We start from the raw sequence: 25,453 nt of genomic DNA, 5'->3' as shown, positions 1-25,453 counted from the left end.
CCTTGGCAGGGACTCAGTCTGTTTGAGGCAGACTGAGGAGGATCATACTCCCAGTTGGGCGAGGAAAGGGCCGAGGCGGAGAGATAGGCATGCTTAAACAAAATTTAATTAGTTTACTGCTTACATGGATCAAGGGTTCGCACATTTATTCAGATCAATGAGTTGCTTTAATCAAAGGGCACTATAACATCTGAGTGATTTAAAATTTAAGTGGAACAATCCTGTTAAGCTACTTACTTTCATGCACCACGTTTAGGCCTTCACAATGTGTCCTGCAAGTTTTAATGCCACAACAAAACTACCATTGTGTTGTCTCTGTGTCCTTTTTAGCTCCACTTCAAAGAACCTTGACGCCTATCACTCCTTACGGAGAAATGTTCCTGTACAACAACCCCGAAAGCGCTCTGGTAAGACGGCGTGCACTCCCACTAGTGGACAGTGAATAGCGGCTAACCAAAGAGGAACAGGTGTTTCTCGGATCTTCAACACTATCAGCGGTGTTTCAGCCACGGTCCGCTCACCAGACTTCCCTCTTCGTGTTAATGTTGTCACCATGGACACATAGCAGAGCGGAAAATGTCCTTGTTTCAGTTTGCCCCCTGAGGTTAATAGAAATGTCACCTAGCCACTAAAGTTAATGCAGCTTAGTGCACCAACACGATAACAGTGTCTGACTGAAAGATGGACGCTTTCTTTCCATCTGATGCTAATCTCCTCTCTCCTCCATAGGTCCAAGACGCTAAAGAAGGGTTACAGAAGGGTTTTAAGGACAAGATAAAACAGAAGAAACAGAGGTATGGTATGCTGATGTAAGACTGACCACTCATACGCTGCCAGCACCTTTAAAGCTCATTAATTAACATGTTGCATCTTGTTTACTCCTATCACACACAAACGGATATGTAAAAGTGAAGAGTCTCGTCTTCATCGTGAGGTTTCCAGGCTCCACAAAGACGTTGTGTCCGGCCACCGTTCACCAAAAAATACTCACAGCTAACAACGATCCAACATGTTAATCAGTGAGCTTTAGAGATGTGGGTTTTGACCCCTTTGGATTAAGCCACGCTGAGCCAAAGTCTTTATGCTAAGCTAGGCTAATCAGCTCCTGGATTTGGCTCCATAATTCATGTAGAGACAAGAGAGTGGTATCAATCTTCCTGTCTGACTCTCGACAGGAGAGCAAAAAGCACACAGATAAATATTCCCTCACACGCAGAATATGCACATATGTGTGTGTATGTTTGTATGTATGTGTATGTAAATGTATGTACTCTCAGAAACAATGCAACGTATGTCCTAAAAAGCCGAACTGTTCTCTTAACTTCATCCTGCAGAAAAAAGATGCCTAAACAGAAAGAGTCAAAGGACACAGCGTCTCCTCCTGCTCCAACTATCCCAGACCCCTACAAAGACGAATACTCGACAGTGGACGAGTGTGCCAGCATCTTGCCGCAAGCTGGTTTGGACCAAAGTTTCGCAGTGACCCCTGAGAGTCTTGCTGTTGGATCAGCAGCCTCTGGCTCTAAGGATGGGTCTTTAATCATGGTGGAGTGTGACCTCTACTCACAGCCTGCAGACGCTGTGGGGGGTGTGACCAGAGATGCACTGCCTGATATTTCTCCATATGCGTGCTTCTATGGAGCCCCCAAACACCAGGTGCTCAAAGTGGGCTGGCTGGACAAACTGTCGCCTCAAGGGTAGGTTACAGTCCTGCTGAAGATGATAGTTGTGATTCGAGACATTATCAGACAAGTGAAATTCCTCACCTGACGTAATGACACATGAAACGACACGAAACCCTCACTGAGACCGGTTTTACTGCAGCTCCACATGGCGCAGGGAATGTTATGAATATTTATTAAGATCAGCGTGTGTTCTCATCCAGTTTCACAACGTTTCACCGTGGCAACACGAAATGTGCCTCCTGCCACTTCCTGTCATTGGCAAAGAAAGTCACCGCAGTCAGTCAACCGCTGCTTCCTGTTTCTTTGCAGACCTTTTCCACTGCGCACCTTTTTCTGCTTCCCTGTGTGTCATCTATCTTTGATGACCACTGGAAACTGATAAATGGCATAAGATGCACGAACCCAAAGCAGACTTCTCTATAATACTTGGCACCATCATCGGGAAAGCAGAGGAAATTGGAGAAAACCTTGACGCACAATGAGTTTGGCATTTTCTGGCAAAAGCTGCTTTTTCTTTGTCTCTTGGTGCCACTGTTGCTCAAAACCGGAGCGATCAATCAATTACTTCCTTTTTATATTCTCCTTCGCCACCTGATATGCATAAGTTTGGCACCCTGCCCTTGGGCTGTTGAATATTCAAATTGAAAGTGGCCATTTGTTTTGATTATCCTAATTGACAGCTGTTGATACAACTCTTGACATTAATGAATCAGTGGCACTCTTGATGAAATATGAGTACCTGTTCAGGGCGGATTTAGTTACTGCCTTGCTGGCTTGACAGTTTTTTTCTTTTTTCCTGTGCTCTTATTTCACTCAAACTGGACTTAATTTGCTCCAATGACCCGACCTGAGTTTTGCGCCTCTTCTTCTCTTTGCAGAAACTGTGTTTTTCAAAGGAGGTGGGTGAGGTTTGACGGCGACAGTCTCTCCTACTACAACAATGACAAGGTAAGCGTGAGAAATAGCATGCGTCCACGCGTCCCCTCCCTCCTCCCGCTTCCTGCTGACGCACCTCCATCCTCCGCACGCACGCTGGCGAAAGCAATTTCACCCCTCCGCCGCAGAAATCTATACCGCAAGCAGCCGAGCCAAGTTCTAAGTGTTCCCTTCTCTTTCTCCTCCTCCTCTTTCTCATTGTCATCATTATCATCATTAGCTTGGCAGGGTAAAAAATGGTGGCAAGGACAGCGCGACATTATGCCATGCATGACAGGCCAGCACTCTCTGTGCCCGCCCAGCCATACAGTAAAGTACATTGATGTTGGCACCTGACCAGTTCCCCCAGAAAGAAAGAAGGAGAGGGAGAGACTCTCCTTTCTTTTTGCCTCCCTCAGCAATCCTCCCTCCCTGTACCTCTCTTCATTCTCCTTCTGTCTGACAGTTGAGTTTGAAATTTCGCTTAGCACTGCCTGCCTTATCATCAGAGTGAGGGAAGGACGGAGGGGGAGAAAGGGTAAGAGTGGGGTGAGAGCGCGGGGGTTGAGAAAGCAGGAACCTGGAGAGGATGCAGGCAAAGATGTGGGTGAGACGGCGGTTTAACCACCACGTGTTCAGTCTGGACGCTGTTGTTTTCGTGTCACAACCTTTTTGGCTGCACCTTTGAATGAAGGACAGCAGTCGTCGTACCTCACAGTGTCCTTTTTGACCTGTCCTGGCCTTTCTTTGAGTCACCATATGCGCTTCCTTTTTGAGTTCTTTCATTTCTAATTGCCTCACCAGTCTGATTTTACACCATTTCCCCCCTTTGCTCCAAACCACAACACGTAACACCACATCTAAACTTATTGCAAAGCAGTGTGTGTTTGTTTGTGTGTGTGCTTGCAGTTAATTTGAGTTATGTAATCCAATCCAGTATATATCAAGTCTGCAGCGATGCTTTGCCAACATGATATTGCTGTGGTGAGGTAATTAGGGCTGGGTAATGTTTCAAATGCGGTACCTGTGATTCTACAAGCCGATCACAAAACACTAATTACGACTGCCGGTGTTTTTTCTTAATGTCTAAAATGTTTAAAATCATCTTTCAGTAATATCTCCATGTGGCATCTATGGTACTCCAGTGTTTTAACCGTTCATTTTAATGCAGCAAAATATGCAAAACTACTCAATTCAGCTTTATCAAATAAAGAACTTCCAAAATATGATTTAGCCTCAAGTACAACTTTTTATACTTGACTTTTCAATACTCAGTGTTTCAGATATGGTTGAGTCAGCACTCAACAGTGTTGGGTAACATCACTTTTAAAAGATTACTGCCATTAAAAAGTAACTGGTTACATAACAGCATCACTTACCCGAGTAAAGTAACTAATTAGAGTACTTCTGCTTTACTGGAAATGAAAACCCATTTGCAATTCCTTGCACATGTTGGTTATATTGTTCAATGGGCACATCGTCGATTGTACATCTGACACCTTTTGGATGTACAGACTCCAGCATAGTTGCACAGCCTCATGTACATCCCATAATCTGTAATTCTGCAGGTTAATAACAGGAATAACAGAAGCTGTGTCCCCTTTACGCCTATTTCTTAATGATTATGTTTGATTACAAGTAAACAAGAGAGTACCAGGGCTTGCATAACATAACAAGTTCTTACAAAGTATTATGGAATATTTTTGGCAGTTCAACTGCAATGACTGCAAAAGTTGGAGGCATTTGAAGTAAATGAAAGTAAATAGAAACTGAGGGTACCTGAGTGTTGTGGAGCTGCGCTGAACTCGCAGGCGCTTCTTCAGATTTGAAATTGAGCTCGTCTCCGCTGACATTTATCATCCAGGCACGCTTTGCATTTCATGTCTGTTTCACCCACAAAGTCAAAATAATGCAAATAGTTCCACGACACAAAGGCTGCTCTCTCCACCATCTCGCTAGCTGAGCTCCACAAGTGCACTGACACGACCAAAGGATCAGATAGCTTCCACTAGTACACAGAAACAGTGAGGATCCATCAGGATTTTCTCTTTTTGTGGCAAGAAAGGGAACAGGGAAATCTGGTAAAATGTTAACAGTATTTGTTTGAAAAAGCTAGTGCGCTATGTTACTCGTTACAACAAAAAAGTAATCTGAGTACTCAAGTGCGTTCGTTTGTAACATGATGCTCCAGCACTGGAGAGGTGATGCCGTGCAGACTTTGCAAATCAATCTGCACTTAAACTGCACTGTCAGTCAACAGTGACACAAACACTGACGAATGAAAATGAGGAGGAGATGAGGTTGTACACTTTGTTGTGATCAATTATACGACTCAAGTACATTTCACACCTTTGCTGATTTGAAACTAAACAGAAATGAATAGTTTCCATTGGCATACATACAGTACGATGAAATCTCCCAAACTGTTGAAAGCAGAGTAATAGAGAGAACGACATTCGTCTTGTTAAGCTTAAACCCTTTTTTAAAAAAAGACTCAGTGCATGAATCCTGTGTCTTCAAGTGACTGACTCCATGTGCTTTACCCTCATGTTTTCGCTAATGACCACTGGATGTATCTTGGACTGAGAACAAACGCACTTCTGTGTGTGTGTGTTTGTGTTTGTGTGAGAGCGGTGACCTCAGCGGCCCTTCCCAGGGCCAGCTCGTTTTCGCTGCAGCAGCATTGCACAACATCACAATCAATGATGTGGGACCTGTCTGATGCCGGCTCGTTAATCACTTACTAATTATAGCCCTCCGTGCTCTCTCGCTCCCTCTGCCTTTCTCTCTTTCGCCTCGTTTTCTCTTTCCATTGCATTTGTTGCTTTATTTGTCAGGACACGCTCCGTCGCCGGCGGAGTGGAAATCGGCAGGGAGGCCAACGAGTCAGCACTTTGTACTCTGTGTCACTCTCGGCGAAGGCGCGACAGTTTTTGAAAAAGATGAAAGTTTGCCTTTGTGTGTCTGTGTGTGTGTGTGTGTGTGAGAGAGAGAGAGAGAGAGAGAGCAGGGATTGTTGTTTGGACTTTTTAAAGTCATCCTGCCAATGTGACTCTCCCCTCCGAGAAAGCAGAGGGCTTCATCATGTTTCGGGTGAGCGGAGAGGTCGAGTACAATCTCTCTGTCATCCCTGCTTTGTGTGGCCAGCTGAGGCCCCGTACCACCCTGCGTGCCGCCCGGTGCCACCTCCACAGGGTGAGCGCGGGGGTAGAGGAAGATTGCATGGACAGACAGGAAGTCTCTCAGCACCGGTCTGTGTCAGAAATTGAAGTATGAGCTGGTGGTTTGCTTTCCCTCACAGTGCAGAGACATGCATTTGTGTGCTGCTGTACTGAGTGCAGACTACAAATTGCTGTGCCGCTCATATTGCTGTCATGTTGATGCAGGCGTGCTACACAGCTGATCTCAGACCAGCTCTGTTGATTATAGGGTTGATAGGACTGGCATGAACAACTACAATATCCAAGGAAAGGAGCCGAGCAGCATCTTGTCTTCCTTCTCCCCGGTGCTCTCATTGGCTAAAACCTGGATCAACGGTTGCTAAATGTTGCTAGACAGTATCAGGCCCTAATTTGGATATTTATGTTGCCACATATATATCAACTCAGCTGACTAACTCGCTTTATCAGCAATTATTATTATTACCCAAGTTGCTATTGTCTCATAAACATGTGAGGCTTGACCTAAATGCTAAGGTAACATGCCCACAATGACACTGCTAACATGCTGACATTTACCCTGTTAGCACTGCTAACATTTACATGCAGCTGAGGAGGATTAGAGTGTCACTTTTGCAGATATTTGTCAAGTATTGAACCCATTCAAGTGAGATTATAACACATCCTCTGTCTTACAAATAGATAGTTGTGGTCATTAGCGATGAAATGCAACCTTGCTCTATTCAATACACACATGGATTTTGCTGCTACAACCTTCCTTGGTCTGGCATGACCAGTAGCTTATGGTGGCTAATGCTACATAGATAATTCAGGTTCCCCAATGATGGTGTCTTTAAAGCATGTGCCATTTTTACCACCTGTACACAAAAATGAAAATGCCTCCGCGCTGGAACATTCCCATGCTTGTTCTCTTTCTCAAACTTTCGACAACCCAAAAACTCTTTTGTAGTATAAAATCCTGTGGGATCTGTCAGCCCCAGACAGAACTAATCGCACTTAATCGCAGTCGCAGCTTGAAGGTCTCTGGCCGCGGTGATGTCATCATCGGGGTAGCGGAGGTGGCGTGGGAGAGTAGCGAGATCCTCGGTCTCACTTCTCCCTCTCTGCAGCGTTGTATCCAAATCCGTCTCATCAATCACCCCTTTCGCCTGATTTCGTCAACACCGGGATTGACTCGGGAGAACGCTTTGGTCCTGAGATGTAGTCTTCAGGGTCCCGGAGTGGTGTCTCGTGTGTGTGTGTGCACGTGCGAGTGTGTGTGTTTGTGAAAACAGTCCAAAGCCTGGCTTCAGGGTAGTGAGGGGAGGAAGTGAGGAGGGTGGCTGGGAGGGATGAAGGGATGAGAGGATGGAGGGGGAGGGGGGTGAGGCTGGATAGAAGGCCAAAGGGGAGATGAGGTTTTAGGATCGCGGATCAGTCTTTGAGTGTATCAGCCTGATTGTCTGTCCGTCCGTCTGTATGTCTGTCTGACGCTGCAAAGCTCTCCCTCGCCGAGCCTGAAAGCTCCTCTGCTTACTCCCTCCTGTGTCTTCCCAAGATGCCAGAGCTGACGCTGACTGTAACACCCCCAGTGTTTCTGTGTTTCTTTTCAGTTATGCGCGGTTTCATTTTGATCACCAGAACCATGCCCAAAATATGTGACATTTATCTTGAATTTTTCATGGTTTCAGTACATTTCAGCCTGGCCTCATTTTGATAGCCAATACTTATTATTCATACAGAGAAACATCTCGGCATGGTGCCGCCCCTCAGCTAGATTTACCACCTTAAATTTAAAGATAATTGCTAAAAATACAGTCAACAAATGCTTATGTTTTTTCCTTAAAGCTGCACTAATCTGTACTATTATGATCACAAAGGATGAATTGACTGTGTAAAGTCAAAGAGTTGGCGGAGACCAAAAACAGAGCTAAAAGCAGAGTGAATATTTGACTTAATTTGACAGGTGGCTTCAAATGAATGTGTCTCCGTTTCAACCTGTAGTGTGTTATTGTTGTGTTTACAGCACAGACCCCAAAAATCAAATGGTTCCAGCTTAAGCATAAACCTGATGCTTGGACTTGAGCCCCACTTCAGTCGAAAATCTCAAAAAGCAAAAGTCTAAAATGCTTGACTTTATAAAATTGAACTGTAAAAGGATAACATCACTCGTCCGGCCTTGCATGGACACACACCTTCAGTATTTAATTATTAGACCTAAATTATGTGAAAAACCACATCGCCACCGGTTTGAATTGCTTTAAAAAGGCTTGCTACTTGCCTCAGAAGAGCTCAGCCTGCAAGCAGCATCTTTAAAATCCTTCAGGCACACAGCTCGGTGAAACACTGAGTAAAGGATGCATTGTTGTCCACAAGCCTTTTTCTCAGAGGTGCAGTTTTCTGCTCCGGCCAGCTGGTGTCCTCGTGCCTCCACTGAAAATCCACCGCTGTGGAGATGCCAGAACCTTAACTCCGTGCTGGTGGTAAAACTCTTTCCACCCTCTCTGCCCTCCTCCCTGCTCTCTCCACACGGCGCCTCCATTATTGTGGGCTTTAGCTCCATCGCTCTGCCTTAATTGTTTCCCGAAGTTTTCCGGGTTGTTTTTCTGAAAAGAAAAGACACATAGTTATCCAGGCAGGACGGGCATCTCCACAAAGGAAAGCGACACCGTCCTGAAAAATGACATGGGTTGACACGTCAGGAAGTGTAGAGGACGTGGGAGCGAGGGGAGTTTGGGAGGTGAAGAACGAGGGGAGATGGGTGTGGAGGAGATGTTTGGCGGAGGGAGGCGAGTCAGGTGCGTCTGTTATTGGAGAAAGAGAGATAGTTAGGCCTCATTGCATCCTTGGCAGTCCTTCCTCCTGAGATTAGTCTCTAAACATTGTGTGTGTGTGGGCGGCTGCAGCGCGCGGCGTCCTGTCTGAATCCATCGTCTTTTGCGGCTGACCCCTTCTTCTCTCCATCATCTCTCCGCTGACTCCGCTGTCAGAGTATTTACAGATACACAACTCGCAATTAAACAACTCTCTCCTTCATGACCCCAAAACTAGAATTAAAACAATTAATTACCGTTAACCCATACTGGGGATATAATTATCCGTGCACAACCACCGAGCTAATTCATCCGCACACATCCGCGCTTTCTCCTCTCCTCACCTTCCTTTAACGTCGGTCTAAATTTAGAGAGAGAAAGAGGGAGATATTGGTGTGAAACTCCCGGGGAGAGAAATGCACGAGGCTGACTGTCGGTAATTAGGTTGAGCCACTTCTTGCCATTGTTAACATCCTGCTTTAATATGAGAAGGACCCCTCCCTGACCCTCTTAGGCGTCTTCATTTCGACACGATGTCTATCTTTCCCGCTCGCCTCCCTTTTCTCCTTTTCTTCTTGATTATGGAGTTCCACATCGCTTCTTCTTCTTCTTCTTCTTTTTTATCCACTCTCCTCCCCTCAGTCCTCTCCTTGGCCTTTCACACAAACCTAATTTCTCTCCCTCTTTTTTTTTTTTTTTTTTTTTTTTTTTTAGAATTTCATGCCCCCTCCATCCATCCATCCCTCCCTCCCTCCCTCCGCCCTCCGCTCTCCCTAACCGACTGTGCCGGCTGGTATATTTTTGGCTGCGTGGTCTCTCGAAATAGGCTTTTGTGGATGGCAAGGTCACTCGGCTTAATTAAGAATGGCGAGAGGGAGTCAGAAGTTCGCCTCCTTTTCTTCCTCTATTCATCCGTCCTGCGCTTCCTTCGCACTCGGCGCCTTCGCAGGATGTGACGAACGCGCAGTGATTGCGCGTGGCAGCCACCACAAGCCATTACATCGTGCACAGGACTGCAGAGAATCAAAATTCAGGTCAAGCCCGATGAAGAGCGACAGAGAGAGAAAAAAGAGACACGTCTGTTTTTTTTTCATACTTTGCAATGATAATGACATTATCGACATGAATAATGCAATGTCTGCAACGACCCCTTTTTTCTCCTCTTTTTTTTTTTTTTTTGATAACCCAGTGATTTTCACACCGCTACAGAAGTGTAATGTACTGTCCTCCAGTTCACTCCATTGCAAGAACATTACAATCCGAGATGTTCTTAGCTTTTTCCAGCTACTTTAAAGGCGTTTCTCTGCTACGCTCGTCACATCACGGTTTGAATACTGATTCGATGGCAGTACCGTTCTGTCCTCTCTTCTTCACAAGTGATGCCTAATTTCTTTTTTTTTTTTTGCCCCTTCTGTCTCCTTCTCATATTGACAGTGACCCAGTACTTTAATTGCCATTGTCAAGGGAGATTGTAAAGAGGGTCATGAAGCCTCTAGTGCATCATCCTCCTTATTTGGATGCCTCCACCTGAGCTGCTGGGGGAAAACAAGGGGGTAATGAAACAATACACACATAGCCCAATCCCTCTTTACCCAGCAAGCACTTCCTACGCTTTACCCGAATCCCCAGCGCGGCGTGCCTGTCTCTTTTTAAATATTTGAGAAGTTTGTTTTCGGCTTGTAGATCTGTTTTATGACGTCTCCTAACACCCAAATGACAGCGATCTGTGTGTTATTCTTGTGTCTGGGCTGCTTTAATGCAACATAATTCACTTTTTGGGCCGTTTCCCGCACCTCCATTTCGAAATGACACACATTTCAAGTCTATGATTTGCATTATTTGTGTGGATGTCAAAGATCGCATCAATGCAAATGCGTCCTGGGTGCTTAACAGCTCATGTGAAAACATATAGTACGACTTCTCCTGTTTGTATTCCTGCAGCGGCTTTTTGATTGAAATGGTTCTTGTCCAAGAGCTCTGTCCCATTTATCAAAGTAACTGCTTGAAAGAGAACAGGGAAGCTATTTCTGCAAATAAATTTGATTCTGTATTGATGGGTTATGCCTCCAGTTTGATGAGGATGTCTGTCAGTGGCGTTTCAAATTGAATGCGATCCTAGTCGGCGGTAACACAGCGCAGAATTACACATCTATTGATGCAAACAATGCGCTGGAAAACAGCAATTGTGGCTCTACAGATGCAGATAAGAGTAATAAGCAATTCAATAACATTATTAGCATGTATGAAGCTGCGTGGGTGAGCTTGTTTATAGACTTAATTTAGCGTGTGCTCTTATCTGTTTTTATGTCTCTCTGTGTTTAGGAGATGTACTCCAAAGGCATGATCCTGGCCAGCGCTATCAGACAGGTGCGAGGACTGGGCGACAACAAGTTTGAGGTCGTCACCTCCCTTCGGACCTTCACGTTCCGGGCTGAAAGAGAAGGTAGAACAAGCGCATCCTCAACTTTTCTCCCCGTGCATTTTGCAGTCATCTATCAGCTACTTAATCTCTTCTCTCTGCTTGTCAGTCGGCCTCTGTCGCTCTGACCGTCTGATTCCCTGTCTGGCCTTGTTTTCCTCTCCCCTGTTTTCCACCCCTCCCCGCCTCTCTGTTTGTCTCCTCCTCATCTTTCTCATTCTTCCCTCGCTCTCTCAGTGCCTCGGTGGTAATCTCACATCTCACCTCTCTCTCTCTTTTCGCCTGTCTTTCTTCATATGCAGTTTTCTCTCCACCTGCTCTGAAAAGTGATTCAGTCTGATTGGAGGCTCTGCTTCATTCCGAATCATTTTGGCAAGATACCCAAGTGTGAGAAAAAGTTCGACATTTTGGGGAATTTGCTTTCTTTCAGAGCCTAATAAGATCAGTCTCTCCTCTGTGCATTAAGTCCAGAGTTGGGGTGTTTAGCCTAGCTTAGCATAAAAACTGAAGGTAAGCTGAAACTGAAAATATGACAAGTTGTATTTTGAAAGTTTGTGGTTTTTTGGAGGAAGTTGCATGCTAAAGCATGAGCCAACAAACAGCAGCTGAAAATAGTGATTTTGCCCCAACTCTGACGTTTTGGAAAGTACTTATTTCCTTTCTTTAAGCGAGCATCAGCTTGAGATGAGAGCACTGAACCCACTCTCATGCCTGTATGTTATATATGAGGCAACTGGTTAGCTTAGCTTAGCATCAAGGCTGGAAATGAGGAAACAGCTTACCTAACTCGAAAGCCAGCTCACTATTTACCACATTCAATCTCTGTTGCGATCTTTGTTTAAGCTTAATTTTTTTCTAAAAATATGTTAAAAAATGCACCAACCAGCATCTGCATAACGTTTGTGTGGCATGAATTTTAAAACTTCAAACTCCTCATGAAGAGTTTGAAGTCCTTTTATTTAACTTTGGACCGTGCAGGCCAGTGGGAGTTGGTGTGTATGGTGGTGCTAAGGGAGATCTCGGTGGCAGTAATGACTTCATGTCCCTGTCTGAACTTATGCAATGAAGTCAATCTAAAGGGGCAGAATGTGTAAAAAAAGAACAATTTCTCAAATCTCCCAGGAACTGTCCTTTAATAGTCTCGTTCCTCCTTCCTCTCTCTTCATCGCTCTGTCAGACAAAACAAAGTAAGACTCGTCCCTTCTTATCGTCTTTCGGCTGGAAGCTTTGTCCGTGTCCGCCTTAATGAGAGGGGAAAGAGACACTTTCCGCTCCTTACCTCCTGCCTGCTTGATGGCCGTCTATTAGGCAGCTCAGGTCAAACTGCTCATTCACTAATCGAGGGTCTGTTTCTGGGGTCAGGAGCCGGCTGCCCTTTGATTCACGTGGATGGGTGAGATCGGAGAGTTGTGCTCGGTTGCGGCGTCGGGGATTCTTTGCTCATTGTGTGGCGCGGTGGGAATATCTGAGAACGTGGTAGAGCTCGACGGGTATAAGCGAACAGATCATCGAGACCTCAATGCAAGTCATTGACATATTGACATCTGTTGAGCTCGGGAAAGAACGATCAATATCTGAGCTCATCATTGGTGTTGAGCAGCTGCTTCTTGATAAGTTCAACTTGTCATTTGTTATTCAATGCTGAGTGAGGAATTCATCAGAAAACATTATCAGGTATAAGTTAGCGTTAAAAGAAATCAATTACAGCTCAAAGATTAACATTATTAACTACGCTTTGGTTTAATGAACATAAGTATTGATCGTCTGCAACACCATTTCAGTCAGACGCAGCCGTTCCAGACGGCAGTGGAAGTATTTCATGCAAGCTTGGTCTTCTAAACATCTAAAATCCTAAAATGCAGCAGAGGGAGGGATAAGTTTTGGCTTTGTTGAGCTGATTTTGGAAAATGCTCCATAGTATTGACACTACAAACAGAGTACTGGCACTTTCCATAACTGTAGTGGTGCAAACTAACTTTTACAGTACATTAACTCATGGTACTTAAAGTGTGTTTTGACACCAGTACTTTTGTATTTTTACTGAAGTAAAATTTTGAATACGATACCAAAGTATTGAAAACAATACTTGTACTCTAACATAGTATTTCTACACTGTTGTACTGCCACTTATTCGCTTAATGACACCTTGAGCTGCTTGATTCTTATACTACTATTACACAGCAAGAAGTGGAAAATCTATGATCTCTCAACAGCTAATACACTCATTGACAGCCTTATTTCATGCGTATGTGTTGATCATCAACCACATTTGTTACGATATGAACAAATGACTGAATTGGATCTCCTTTTTAAACAAATTCTCAACTTTTTTCCACCTGTTTTCATCACACCAGCGATCCTCCCTCCTCTCCCAGTCGATTCGGTGCGTCATCATTTCGATGACGACCAGCTTTTTTTTTTTTTTTTTGGTCTGTTTATGAGTTGCGGGTCCTCAGCAGTGTCATTTGTCACACTGCCAGCTGATCGTCATACGTCACACTCAGCCATCCTGACGAGCTGGGAGGGGAGAAGGCTGTCTGATTTGGAGGTGGCCTCTGACCGCCTGGGATCGGTGGGAAGCCTCTTCTAGAGGTGGCTGCTGCCATCAGAAAAGAAAGGGCTGTGAGGAGAGAGGAGGGAGAGAGAGAGAGAAGGAGGAGAAAACTTGGCCTCATCACCTCATGCATCTTTAAACAGGCCCACTCGCCTTGTGGCGGAGAGTCATCAATCTTAGGGGAAACACATGAGAAAGAGGGAGACATGAGGAGACAGAGGCAAAGAGAAGGAGTAGGTTAGTGAAGTGGAGGTAAGGAGCTGCTGGGCTGATGCAGTAGGGGTGAGAGGGGGGAGAAAATGGTGGAGTGATGGTCAGATGAGTGGGCGAGAGTGTTAAAGGCATCCAGGAGGGATTATTAGAAGAAGCGGATAGGAGAAACAAGGGGAAGGAAGGGCTTAAACGACGGACTAACAGGGATGGAGAGAGGCAGACACGCAATCTCGGTGTGAAAAAGCAACAGAGAGGTAAAGGCGGAGACGGCAGGCAGAGATGAAAAGGGCAGAGTGAAGATGGAGAGACGGAAAAGGAGGAGGGAGAAGTGAGTGAATAATTGAAGGCCACCGGAGAGAGTGTGCACACAGCTGTCGGCTGATTCTCCACTTGGTCCGCAGGTGGCCTCTTCCCTCAGGTACTGTCAGTCTGAGAGAGGAGAGATGGAAGGAGGAAGGAAGGCGGGCGGGGGGAGAGAAGGAGGAAAGAGGGAGAGAGGGAGGGAGCGATGGGGGAGAAGAAAGCGAGAGGAAAGGAGAGTTTGGCAGGAAGAGACTCGGCGGAGAGTGATGGAAAACGGTCAGGACAGGGAGGAGAGGTGTGGAGGGGATGCAGACAAATACGCTACCAGGGAGAAGATGGGATTTATGGTGTAAAGAAATGTTGATGATTTGTATTCTGATGTGTCGCCGATTGCCTTTCGACAAGCCTGCTCCTATGCGGAGAATAAGTTGAGAGAACAACAGAATGGTTGGGAACAAGCCAGAGAGAGAATCATGGCAGAAATATAGACCCATGAGGACGTAGAGCGTCAACTGTAGTACAGACTCACTCCGCATTATTTCACATTTTAATGCAGTGTGACTGATTTTAGTCGTCACCTTTTCTCCGTGAGGTTCACGCCTTCACAAATGACTGCACTCTGTTTGTATTAATGTTTGACTCAACTTTCTTTGGAGTGGGGATTGTATTTTAATTTGGATTTAATAGATTCTTACTAAGAATGCTGTAATTTTGAGCCCTCAAAATAGACGAAATGCACATTTTTTATAAAGTTTTGAAGAATTTTGAATCAGAAATTTTTATTATGTACATAGATAAACATGTTCTAAGTTCCACAAACTATAGGAATGACCTCAAAGATACAGATTTTTTGGGATTTCTGTCAGTATGTCTGTGGAAATATGTAATTCTGCGTTCATGTATGTCAGCTTGAGAGAAAACAAAGCATATGACCACAGTCCCTTTGCTTTATGTACATATTTTTTCCCCTTCTTTTTCTTTTTTTTTCCTGTTGATGGAGACTGTGTGGGCGGCTTCTAAGATCTCTGTCGAGCGCTGAGTGGACCTGGCTCTCATCTCATCCACTTTCAGTGAGGATTATCTGCCTCTCTCCTCGTCTCTCTTCGTGCAAAGTGGAATAGTCTTTCAAACACATGGCTACGCACATATCCCTTAACAAGCAATGAAGCTCGATGTGGCTGTCGGGTTTGAGTGGAGGAGAGTAGCTATGCATTCTTTTTATATGCATACAGAGGTGAGGGCATGTTTGCACACTGAGCGAAAATAATTTTGGCAAGCACGCCGGAGGTTCATGTGCGAGACTGTGTGCACAAACAAACAAAAACATATATGCAAGAGACATTCAGGCGCACAAGTCAGATGCACATATGCTAACATGCAGGCGTATAGGCGCTGCCGCTGTTTCTCTCAAGTTTCTCTCAATCCTCCCACCTCCTTCCTCGCTCCTGCCCACCCTCCCACGCTCAGATTGACAGCATGGGCGAAGAGGAGAGTGGAGGGAGTGAGGAAGGCCCTGAATAAATGAACAGGCAAATAAGTGAGCGCAGGACAGGTAATGGAACTCAGAAAGCAGGGTGGGAACGGAACAGTAAAGTCTAGTGATGTAAAGAGCGGTCAATAATTGAGTAGGCTATTCATAATTGATACCAACTCTTTGTAAATTCATAAGAATCTGGGGGGTAGCCAGACCAGAGCTGAGTTTGGGACCAGGCTGTGGATACAGTATTTGGGAGTTCAGGGGGGATTAGTGAGTGTAGGAGTAGGATACTTAGAGATGAGAAACTTTTCAGAACTCTTCAGAAGTGCAGATGTTCGGTGGGCGGGTTTGCATTCAAGGTCAAAGACGGGCACGCGCACGCAAAGGCTGCAGGAGGTCAGAAGGTCACAACCAAGAAGCTAATTAAGGTCAATTTAGGACGATGTCAGGCTGACAGCAGCCACAAAATGATTGACATGTCAGCAAGAGCGTGCTCCCGCTCCTCTGCCACTCTGCAGGGTGGTTTGAGGACGCACCAGGAGATCACGTTGAGGTCAACACAGGCTCACAACTTCACATTTGAGTTGCTTGAATTATAATATTTGACACTGATGCTTAAGATTACTTTGTAACAATTATTTGTGGGCGAAATGGGTTGATGATCGATTTATCAACTAATGGTTGCAGCTCAAGAATCAAGACTTTATTACACTGAATACAATTTGGATTTTGCCAAACTGTGAATCTTGGTTAACTGTAACGAGCTGAACCCGTGAAGACCGAGTTAAAAATGTTTGATTGACCATCGGCCAGACTTGCACCTGCACCGTGAGCTCGATAAGGGTCGTGAGTGATCCTGACTTGAAAGGATACAAAATGTGGAGCGTTGTAGGACGCAGGGGACGGATGTCACATTTACTCCCAGTTATTGGGGAAGATGGACCCAGGTGATCAGCTATCACCGAAAGAAGAGTACAAAATATGTCTCCTATTACCTGTGATAGGCTTTAAGCTAAATATGTGTAAATTCATCTTATCTCGGTAATGAGACGTCCAATGAATCCATTTTTCACCAGTCTGGGACATGGAGTTCTTTATTGCTTCCCTCTGAGGTGCTTTGAGCAAGACATCAGATTCAGGCCTTTTTGTCCTGAGATGAGCTGTGGGAATAATGTGAAAAAAACATTTTTTTTTCCATTTTTGAGATCAATAAAGTATCACAAAACAATTATTCTCTCTATTTTTAAATTGGCATGCTTCAACAGTATAATTTGTTAACCTCCCACAAACATTTCCTCATGTGTTCCTAGCCTACACAGCTGATAGTACAATTGATTTTGCTGACATGATTTGTGTCGTTCCTCTTTTGGCAAAGAACTCGCCCATAATAAGCATGACAATGGCTAATAGAATGAAACTATTACTATATAGAGTCGAGGCTTCGTAATAGAGCACAGGAGAACAGCCACTGAATCCTCATCTTGAGGAACATTCATTAGATCCTCCATCCCATTGTTGAAATTCGTGGGTATCCAAAAATACGTTGGATGATGACTTGATTTTCGCACATGTTTGAATTGAAGTACGTTTACTTTTCAAAAACTTTGTTCCTCTCTGGTTTTGTTTTTTGGAGAAAAGGGTGTCTTGTTGCATTCTCTCAAATTTGCTGGTCCATCCCAACGGATTGCTTAGTTTTCATATCAGTTTACAGAATTTATCCCTGTCTTGGTATTTTTCTGTCTGGTATTGAACACTTACCACACTGGGTGCTGCTTTGGACCTGTGATGTGTGTGTGTGTATGTGTGCTTGTGTTTACAATCCTCTGGTATCTCTTGTGTTTCCACTTTGCTGGCTTTGATAGCGCAGTGTGTTGGGCGATAGGGGAATGGGCTTTACAGCGGCGGTTTCATGTCTTCTTTTATGTCCATTTGAAAAGTTGTAGAGAGATATCTGAGAGGCCTTTTGAGTGTACATCGTTTGAATGTAAACCCTGGATGGAACATGATGCATTGCGCTATGCTTGAGCCATTTAGTTGTGTGGTAAATCCGGGGTGATTTACACTAAGTGATTCAGTGTTGTGTTCAAGGACAAACCAGTTCTGAGGACGCTGAACATCTGACGTGCCAGTTATAGGACGTGTCTTTGAACTGAGATTGTCCAATCATATTTTAATAACCATAACAAGGCACTGCAGGCCTGTCAAGCTTTGGCTTTCTCCATATACATGGGGCTGTAGTAGCAGTACTCCAAACAATACTTCTTTGATTGGTTGTCTTTTTTTTCTCAGCTTTTCAAGAACCACAAATCACTGGATTAAACTGTGTGTTTGTCCACTCACAACGTTGGCATGTCTACCTAGCTATTGTAGCTAACTACCAACAGTAGTAAACTAGCAGTACTTAAGACTAAAAGTTAGCGTCTGATTGAACCACCTACACTGATTTTTGGGTTTGCATGTCACATTGAAGAAATATCTGTTTCACAATCAGCAGCATACAGTGTACTGTATAGTATTTCTCCACTGTGTCGAAGCTGGCTGTGTGAGTTCAGACTAATGTTAGCATCTGTCCAGCACTTGATGTTTCAAATAGAGTAATGGTGAGGAGCTTCAGTCTCAGCCTGTTAGCATGACATCATGCTATCAAACACTTATTTAAGACCCCTTTAAAGAGTTCAGGTCAGCTGGAAATATTAAAAAGTTTCTTCGACACAGTGTTTTGAACCAATTCATGGAGCTAACATTAGCTTAATTACCAAGCTAGCTGCAGTTGATAAGATCTGCTAACAGCTGTAACTTCAGCCAGCACATCGATGGTCAAAGGCTAGAATTGAGAACAGTGTGTTTGTCTGTCAAATCAAGGATCCATTTTTCAGGTTGTAAACCTTGGCAGGACTTAGTGAACAGTTGCTCTAACCATAAAAGAAGACAGCTGCACAGTTTTATCACATTAATTTAAAATGATACTCCTTTACAGGTGTAATAAATTGCTCAGTGAAATCTATTCACACCTTTCCGTGACTTTGCCCCCTTGTTTTCCAGGTTGAGAGAAATTTATGGATTCACAGAACTGTCTGCATCTCATTTGAAGCTACATTTTTTAATTATATATTTTAATGAGGTGGTGTGTTTGACTCAAATTACCCCGGCCACATCTTGCTCGAGGCTCGCAAATCTCAGAGTAGCAGCTATCTATATCTCTGGTGCTAGACTTTGCACTTTTCAGCTTTGCAGGATTTTCTTTTTCCAGGGGCTGAGTTAATTTTCACCAATCGTAGCTCATACTGCACTTCAATTGCTTTTCTTTTCGACTGGAATTTTCTCTATCAGTATGCAATGGAGGTTTAGCAGCCAACAGCTACTGAAACTCACTGAAGGGATGCAAAAATGATGAATTAACAATATGATTCAAAGACTTTTAAGATGTCCCCATCTCTCTTTGTGGAGTTCTTTCTGGCCTCTCTTGATTTCTTTCTCTCTTGCTTTCGCTCTCTTTCACACTTGTATCCACATGCACCATCTACGTCTCCTTTTCTCTGTGTCTGACTCGTGCACGTGTCCACAGGGGAGCGCCAGGAGTGGATGGAAACTCTTCAGACGGCCACGCGCCCCCCCGCCTGCGGCTCCCAGAAGCGCTCCGACAGCCTCCCGCGCCCCTCCTCCACAAACAAGCGAGGCTTGCTGGAGCTCCGCGGTTACAAAGGCAGAGTGCTGGTGTCCCTGGCGGGAAGTAAAGTCAGGCTCTGCAAAACAGAACAGGTACTTCCAGCACCACCGGGACTTCCTCTCTACAGGATGACAGCTTCCTGTTTGAAAAAGGAAGATAATAATCACAGCCTATTTGATGCAGATGAAGCAGAGATGGAGATATTCATGAAAGATATAGAGGCGTTCATGAATGTGTAATGGAAAAAGTAAATATATATGTGTGAAAATCCTTCAGGGTTTACTGAGATATATTCTGCTCTATTTTTGGTTGGTGGGAGCTCATGCTACTGGGTATAACCAACTTATTTATGGATCTTTGTTGACCAGACATGCAAATGCAACAATGACCGGTGCATAAAAATCTGGAAAAGATGTTGGGAAGGAATTCATGTACAGTCAGTATGTGCAGTTATTAGCAGATGTAGTGGAACAATCTTCACCACCAAACAAATCAGCTTTCCAAGACCAGGTGAACCCACAGGGGTGCATTGTTAGACCCTTATCTTTTCTGTTGTCTTTGTTGTAGTGGTGGTCTTGAGGGTTTGGGACCCTGCGACAGTTGCCTGCTCCCTGCTCCCCTCATCAGCTTTAAAAGTAGTGGTTTTACTCCAGGCTCGTCACGCAGCAGCACCGCAAGTGGCAACGATTGCCTCAAACCTTTTTGCTCTCAAATTGCATTTAGTTCACCCAGAATTTTTTGTGCTCTAAAGAGACTCTTCTGAGCATTGTTGTTGTCCAAATTTCACACAGAAAGCGGCACCTGGTCAGCCCAAGTGACCACAAGTGATCCTGTGATGTGTCAAGTGCCCCTTTGGTTCACCCATTGCTCTTTTGCTGGCTGTCTGGTTAGATCGTTACTGCTCTGCTGTGACCTATTGGGCAAACATGACCCCTAGCAGCATCCTTTGTGTTGTGGTAGTGCCCCTTTTTCACTTTGAGAGTCTTTGCACGCCGCTGGTGGATAATGCCTCTCAAATCTCTGAACATATCCACCAGAGGAAGAACCCTTTAGGATATTATCTCTCCTCTGGCACCACCTTCAGGCCTCATTTTGCCACTTCCTGTTTTTGAAAAGCCAAATTTGAAACAGCAGAGATCGAGATTGTGCTTTTTAGCTCCTAGTTTGGGTCAACCTCGAAAGACCCTGAATCGTACGCTTCTCATAATACAACTCCAGAGTGTCTCCTCATTCGATTGCGACGAAGCCTTTAGCAAAGCAGTCATTCTGTTTTTCATCCATTCAGTTTGTGTTTTGGACTTGCATTGTTATTCTTGGGTTGTTATTCATTGTGGAAAGGCAGACAGCCTTGGCTTGCTGTTTGGTGAATGCATCTCTTCTATGTATTGTTTTTATTGACAGCATGATGTGCTGGTTTATTTGTAGGATCCCTCACATAACCGACACAGTGACAGCAGCTTTGGGGATGGATGTGCGCGGTCACCAACGGAAGCTTTTTTGACAGATTGTAATGAACATAAACAGTAAAGTAATTTATCTTCTTGTTCTCTGGAACATTTTGTTTTACACTAATTTCTTTTTTTTATTTAATTATACTTTAGCCTATTTTAACTTCTGTCAAATCTGCACTTCACCACTGATTCAAATAGCCAGTTAAATATGCACAGACACGCAGTGCTATTTGTCTACGTACACCCAGTGGTTCATGTGGATATTTATGCTGTAGCTTTTTGGACTTTTTGGATTCTGATTGATATTCTGAGCTGGTTTTGCTGTCTAGCACATTGTACCTCCTGAAATTTTTAGTGATCGCCCCTGCTGTAGATGGCAAGAGCCAAGAGACAAGTAGCTTTGGAGGTGCGGGCGGGCTTATTTTTTAACTTTGGACCGAGCTAGGCTAGCTAAGCTAACAGCCTCATAGCTCGAGTGCCATACTTAATGTGCAGACATGAGAGTGATGTGGATCTCGTGTAATTTTCAGCTCAACTTCAGTAAAATCAGTGACATTATTAGCATGCCTCCTTGCAGGGCTTTGTATTCCCTCTTGTTGACGCTTGACAGAAAGGCCCAAAAAGTCAGTGAAGTCCTTCAAAAAGCCGACTTCATATTGTTCATAGTGACTAATCCGCTCTTTTGGAGAACTTACACCTCCTCCTAACTGCAGACTAAAGAAGAGATAAGTTTTCTTTGAGTCATAGTTTCTCTTGAGTCTTCCTCATTTGATGTGAGTCCAATTAAGCTCTGATAGTCCCTGCTCACGTACAGAGACTCTGTTCTTCTCCTGTCCCGCCAATGAGATATCCTATCTGAGATGGAAAGATACCTCATATGCAGTGATACTATTTCTTCAAGTGCCTCGCATGCATTTGTGTGCATATTTGATAATGCTACACGCATTCAGCTCACTTCCATCCCTCCTTGGCTCTCATTTTGTTTCACACGCTCTTTTAGTTTTGCTGTTTGCCTTTCATTATTTTCTTCATTAGCGTGAACAAACATCTTTGTTAGAATTCTCTTTTGGGTATCGCTCCATGTCAGCACATTTCCACTTCCTTGATCTGAGACTGCAGGAGAAACGAGAGGGAAAGAGAGAATCGGAGAGAGAACAAATTAATTGTATTATTTCAGCTTACAAGCTAAATCCCCGGCATAAATGCAGCAGCAGCCGCGGTGCATTTTTGCAGGGAGGAAGGGAGACGGCGAGCGAAAGACAAGGGAATAAGAGACAGACACAAAGAGACAGAAGTAGAAAGATGAAGTGAAAGGGATGGAGGGAGAGCTCGGGTGCAGAGGTCGCATGGGTGAGAAACGAGCGTTGGCGGTTTGTAAGAAAAAGGAGAGAGTGATGGAGAGCCAGAGTGCAGGGAGGGAGGTAGACCGTTGCCCCGTTCAAGTTCAGTGGAGTGGAGTATTTAATCTAACATGATGAACGAGCTATTGGAAACATCATCCTCCCAGCTCCTCCTTCACCACCCCTACCCCATTTCTCACGGACCGTAGGCCCTGTGATGAAGCTGTGTTTGAGGTCATTTAAACACCAAGGTAAAGAAAGTCAGACAGTGTGCAAAGTGTGTCATGCACACATGTTTACTCCGAGAATGATCTCCTGCCACGCGCCGCGTCCTGTAGGCAGATCGGTACGACCAGGGTAACTTGTTCCATGTCTTATCGTCTCATACATCACCAGTGCTCGCTGGTTTGTGTTCGCTCCACTAGCTGAAGGATTGATTGATCGTGGGATGATGATATTTCTTGCTGTCACCTTATTTGTAATTTAGCTTCCTACTAGCTTACCTGAAACCAGTTTTGCCAGTGAAATCTCAGCTGAAGCAGAAATTCCTTTTGCTCTCGCTTTAAATCCTACTTAGCAAAACTTCCACATGCAGTAGAGGCTTCTCTGGTGGCAAAGGTACTCAGAGTATACAATAACAGCAAGACTGCAGCTTTAATTAATCTCGACTTTAATTAAATCTCTTTCTCATTTGCTCCTCTCAAGATCTTCTTTGTAACAATTAGCATCATCCCAAGACTGCAAGGCCGTTATGTTGAATTTGTGACACAAGAGTGAGTCTCGTTTCACCGAGGCCCCCCCCCCTCGTAATGAGTTTGTTCCTTTATGCATACCTGATGCAACTAAAAGATAATCAGCAAATCTAAAATACTCCTGCTGTGCTACTGTATGTGGTGAGTGCAGTTCACATCTACATTGATGCTGCAGCAAGGTTTGACACTGACATGTAAAAGTTGATATGGAGAACGTGTTAGCAAACAGTTGCTTTTTTCATTAGCACCTATGAATGAAAGTGCGATATTCAGGCTTCCTTTAGCTCTGTATCAGTCTCCGACAACTCTTAAGGAATGCATGTGGCTCTTTAGCTGTTAAATCTGCCACTGTTTTCATTAGCTGGTGGCTAACTTTGTCTGTTTTTCATTTGGTGCTAGCCACTCAGTGAGTTTACGGTAGCTTTTTTGCCAAAACATCTGCTGTAAACCACACTGAATAGAGAATTAACAGTGAACCAAAGGAGTGAAGTGGTAGATGACAGGACCTGCAGAGGACCGTTCACGTAACTTGAGTCTTTGATTAATTATGAGTCAAATTGACGAGGCTTTGGCACAGTGGAGCTTTGAGCTAAATGCTAAGAAGATCACAGGCAATCTTATGCAGAAGTTTAGGCATAAAGTTAGCATGCTAACATTTGGTAATTATCTCTAAGTACAAGTGTTTGGATAAAATCTAATATTGACCTGTTGGTGTAGCGGGAAGAAAGTCAGAGAATCACCACTAAACTCTGCAGGATTTGTCCTCTGGTGACCGTCAAGGTCAAAATTTCAATTTCTGAGAAGTTTCAGTCTGGACCAAAGTGTTGCACAGACTGACCCATGCTGCCAAGCCTTAAGCCATGTTGCTAGCATGGCTTAAAAATTATTGATTAGTTCATCTTTAAATATTAAATCTGATTTACAAAGTTTGATGTGTACGAGTGTGTAATTCATGCCGGATCCTTCCAGGTTGGCATGAAATCGACTCATTTGCAATTAGAAACTCAACCTCTGCACCTTTTATTTTGCCAAATTTGCTCTTTATCAACCCGGCTAAACTCACACTGAAGCAGCAGTCAGACTTCAAGTTTAATGAAATGTTTTCCACCAAATGACTGACCAACTCATTGACTCCTGCTGGCCGCTGGTTGCAGTTTAAAACCTCTCCTCACTTAAAGACATGACTTTCAGAAATCCTGACAGAATATAGATTTTAGTTTTCACCTAAAATATTCAAGAGAAATTCGTATAAAGTTGCAATTTTCTTCTTTTGTCTTCGACAGAATGATTTGCCTTTTTACCCCCAATCATTGTCTGTCGATCCTCGCTGTCCTTGGCCTCTCTGTCTCACCGCCTGATGCTTAAAATAAAAGTCTTTTTTCCTCCATTGACTGCGTGCTCTTTTAAACCCGCGTTGCGTGCATGCTTTTAGAGCGTCTTAAGCTGTTGAGTAGACATGGAACGGGAGATAGTAGAGGCCACCTTTGCTTGTCTGGCTTCTTTTAGAGCTGCTCGGCGCTTCAGAGTGAGTGACTCACACAATGTGAGGTTGGAAAGCTTTGAAAGAAATTATAATTGGATGCATGGCTTGCATATTCAGAGTGGGCCTTTGCTCAGCACTTACCAGGTTAAGGTTATTCGTTTTAGGTGCGAGTGAATTTCCATTTTCTCTCACACTTAGCGGTAATATGATGTATTTTCTTGATTTGAGTTGATGAAAATCTTTGACATTCTTTAAGTGATATAATGCAGGGAAAAAAATGCACGAGATCACGCATGCGCCCCAACTTTTGCCTCAGGGCATTTCCCCTCTACCCCCATAAGCACCATTATTGCCACCTACCCCTTGACTGTTGTAATTGGGTGAGTTATTTTTACCTCTAATGCCTTTCCTTCCTCTCCCCATCCCTCCTTCCCTCCATCCTTGGTGAATTAATTGGAGAGGGCAGGAGGCCACAGCACATATTGGGTAGGTAACGAGTGGCGAGGGCTGGATGGCCGCTAACACCCAGCGCTCTAATTGGCTGCCTGAGAGGGATGAGGGTCATTAGGTATAGGTGACTGCTTTGCCCTCTCAGCACAGGCACACACGCATTCAGACAGCATGTATGTGCACATACAGTACAGTTCTTCCTCCTCCGTATATCCAGGAAACAGGACAGTTTCGCAGTAATTCATGTAAACTGCTTCTTCTAACTGTGTTTGAGTTACAACGGCGTGCTGCTGCCTTTAGGATCCTCGGCTGAGCTGAATGGGTTGGTGAGAATGAGCTTTGAATGAGGTTGGCTCATCCCCGCACTCTCATTATCGCGTCACGCGTCTTCAAACCTCCGAACAGTCTGACTTTAAAAGAGAGATGACTGTACGTGGTTATAATTGATAGGATAGAGGGGCAAGTTTCTGCTGCTTCAGAGCCCTCACATCAAAACTTTTAGCTCAATTAGGACCAGGCCATACGGTGAGTTCACTTGTCTCACTTACGCTCTCTTTGCTCCTTCTCTAGTCTTTATCGTTCTCTGTCTATCTCTTATGTCATTTCCCTCCAACCTCAGAGTGTCTTAATTACGCAAAATGCTTCATAGGGTCTGATCTCCACGTGGGCCCGTCGCTCCGTCTCGATATCATTGTGCAGAACTGCACAACGGAAAGGAGAATAATTGCTTCAGTCTCTCGGAACAGTCCTCTAAATTTGTTTGAAGTGGTCTA

General features: G+C 44.3%; 1 protein-coding gene across 2 annotated transcripts in view; it reads left to right on the top strand.

Moving 5' to 3' along the window:
• arap2 (ArfGAP with RhoGAP domain, ankyrin repeat and PH domain 2) overlaps nt 1-25,453 on the top strand; it is a 113,882-nt gene that overhangs the window by 8,523 nt on the left and 79,906 nt on the right. For both annotated transcript variants that reach the window (XM_076725639.1, XM_076725638.1), the window contains exons 4-9: nt 331-407; nt 730-794; nt 1,335-1,697; nt 2,564-2,633; nt 10,894-11,014; nt 19,103-19,296. In XM_076725639.1, the coding sequence (XP_076581754.1) occupies nt 331-407; nt 730-794; nt 1,335-1,697; nt 2,564-2,633; nt 10,894-11,014; nt 19,103-19,296 (890 nt within the window). The remainder of the gene's footprint in view (nt 1-330; nt 408-729; nt 795-1,334; nt 1,698-2,563; nt 2,634-10,893; nt 11,015-19,102; nt 19,297-25,453) is intronic.

The sequence above is a fragment of the Chaetodon auriga genome, chromosome 24 (assembly GCF_051107435.1).
Source record: "Chaetodon auriga isolate fChaAug3 chromosome 24, fChaAug3.hap1, whole genome shotgun sequence".
Classification (NCBI taxonomy): domain Eukaryota; kingdom Metazoa; phylum Chordata; class Actinopteri; order Chaetodontiformes; family Chaetodontidae; genus Chaetodon; species Chaetodon auriga.
The sequence above is the reverse complement of the archived record's forward strand: the minus strand, read 5'-3'. Positions and strand labels throughout refer to the sequence as shown.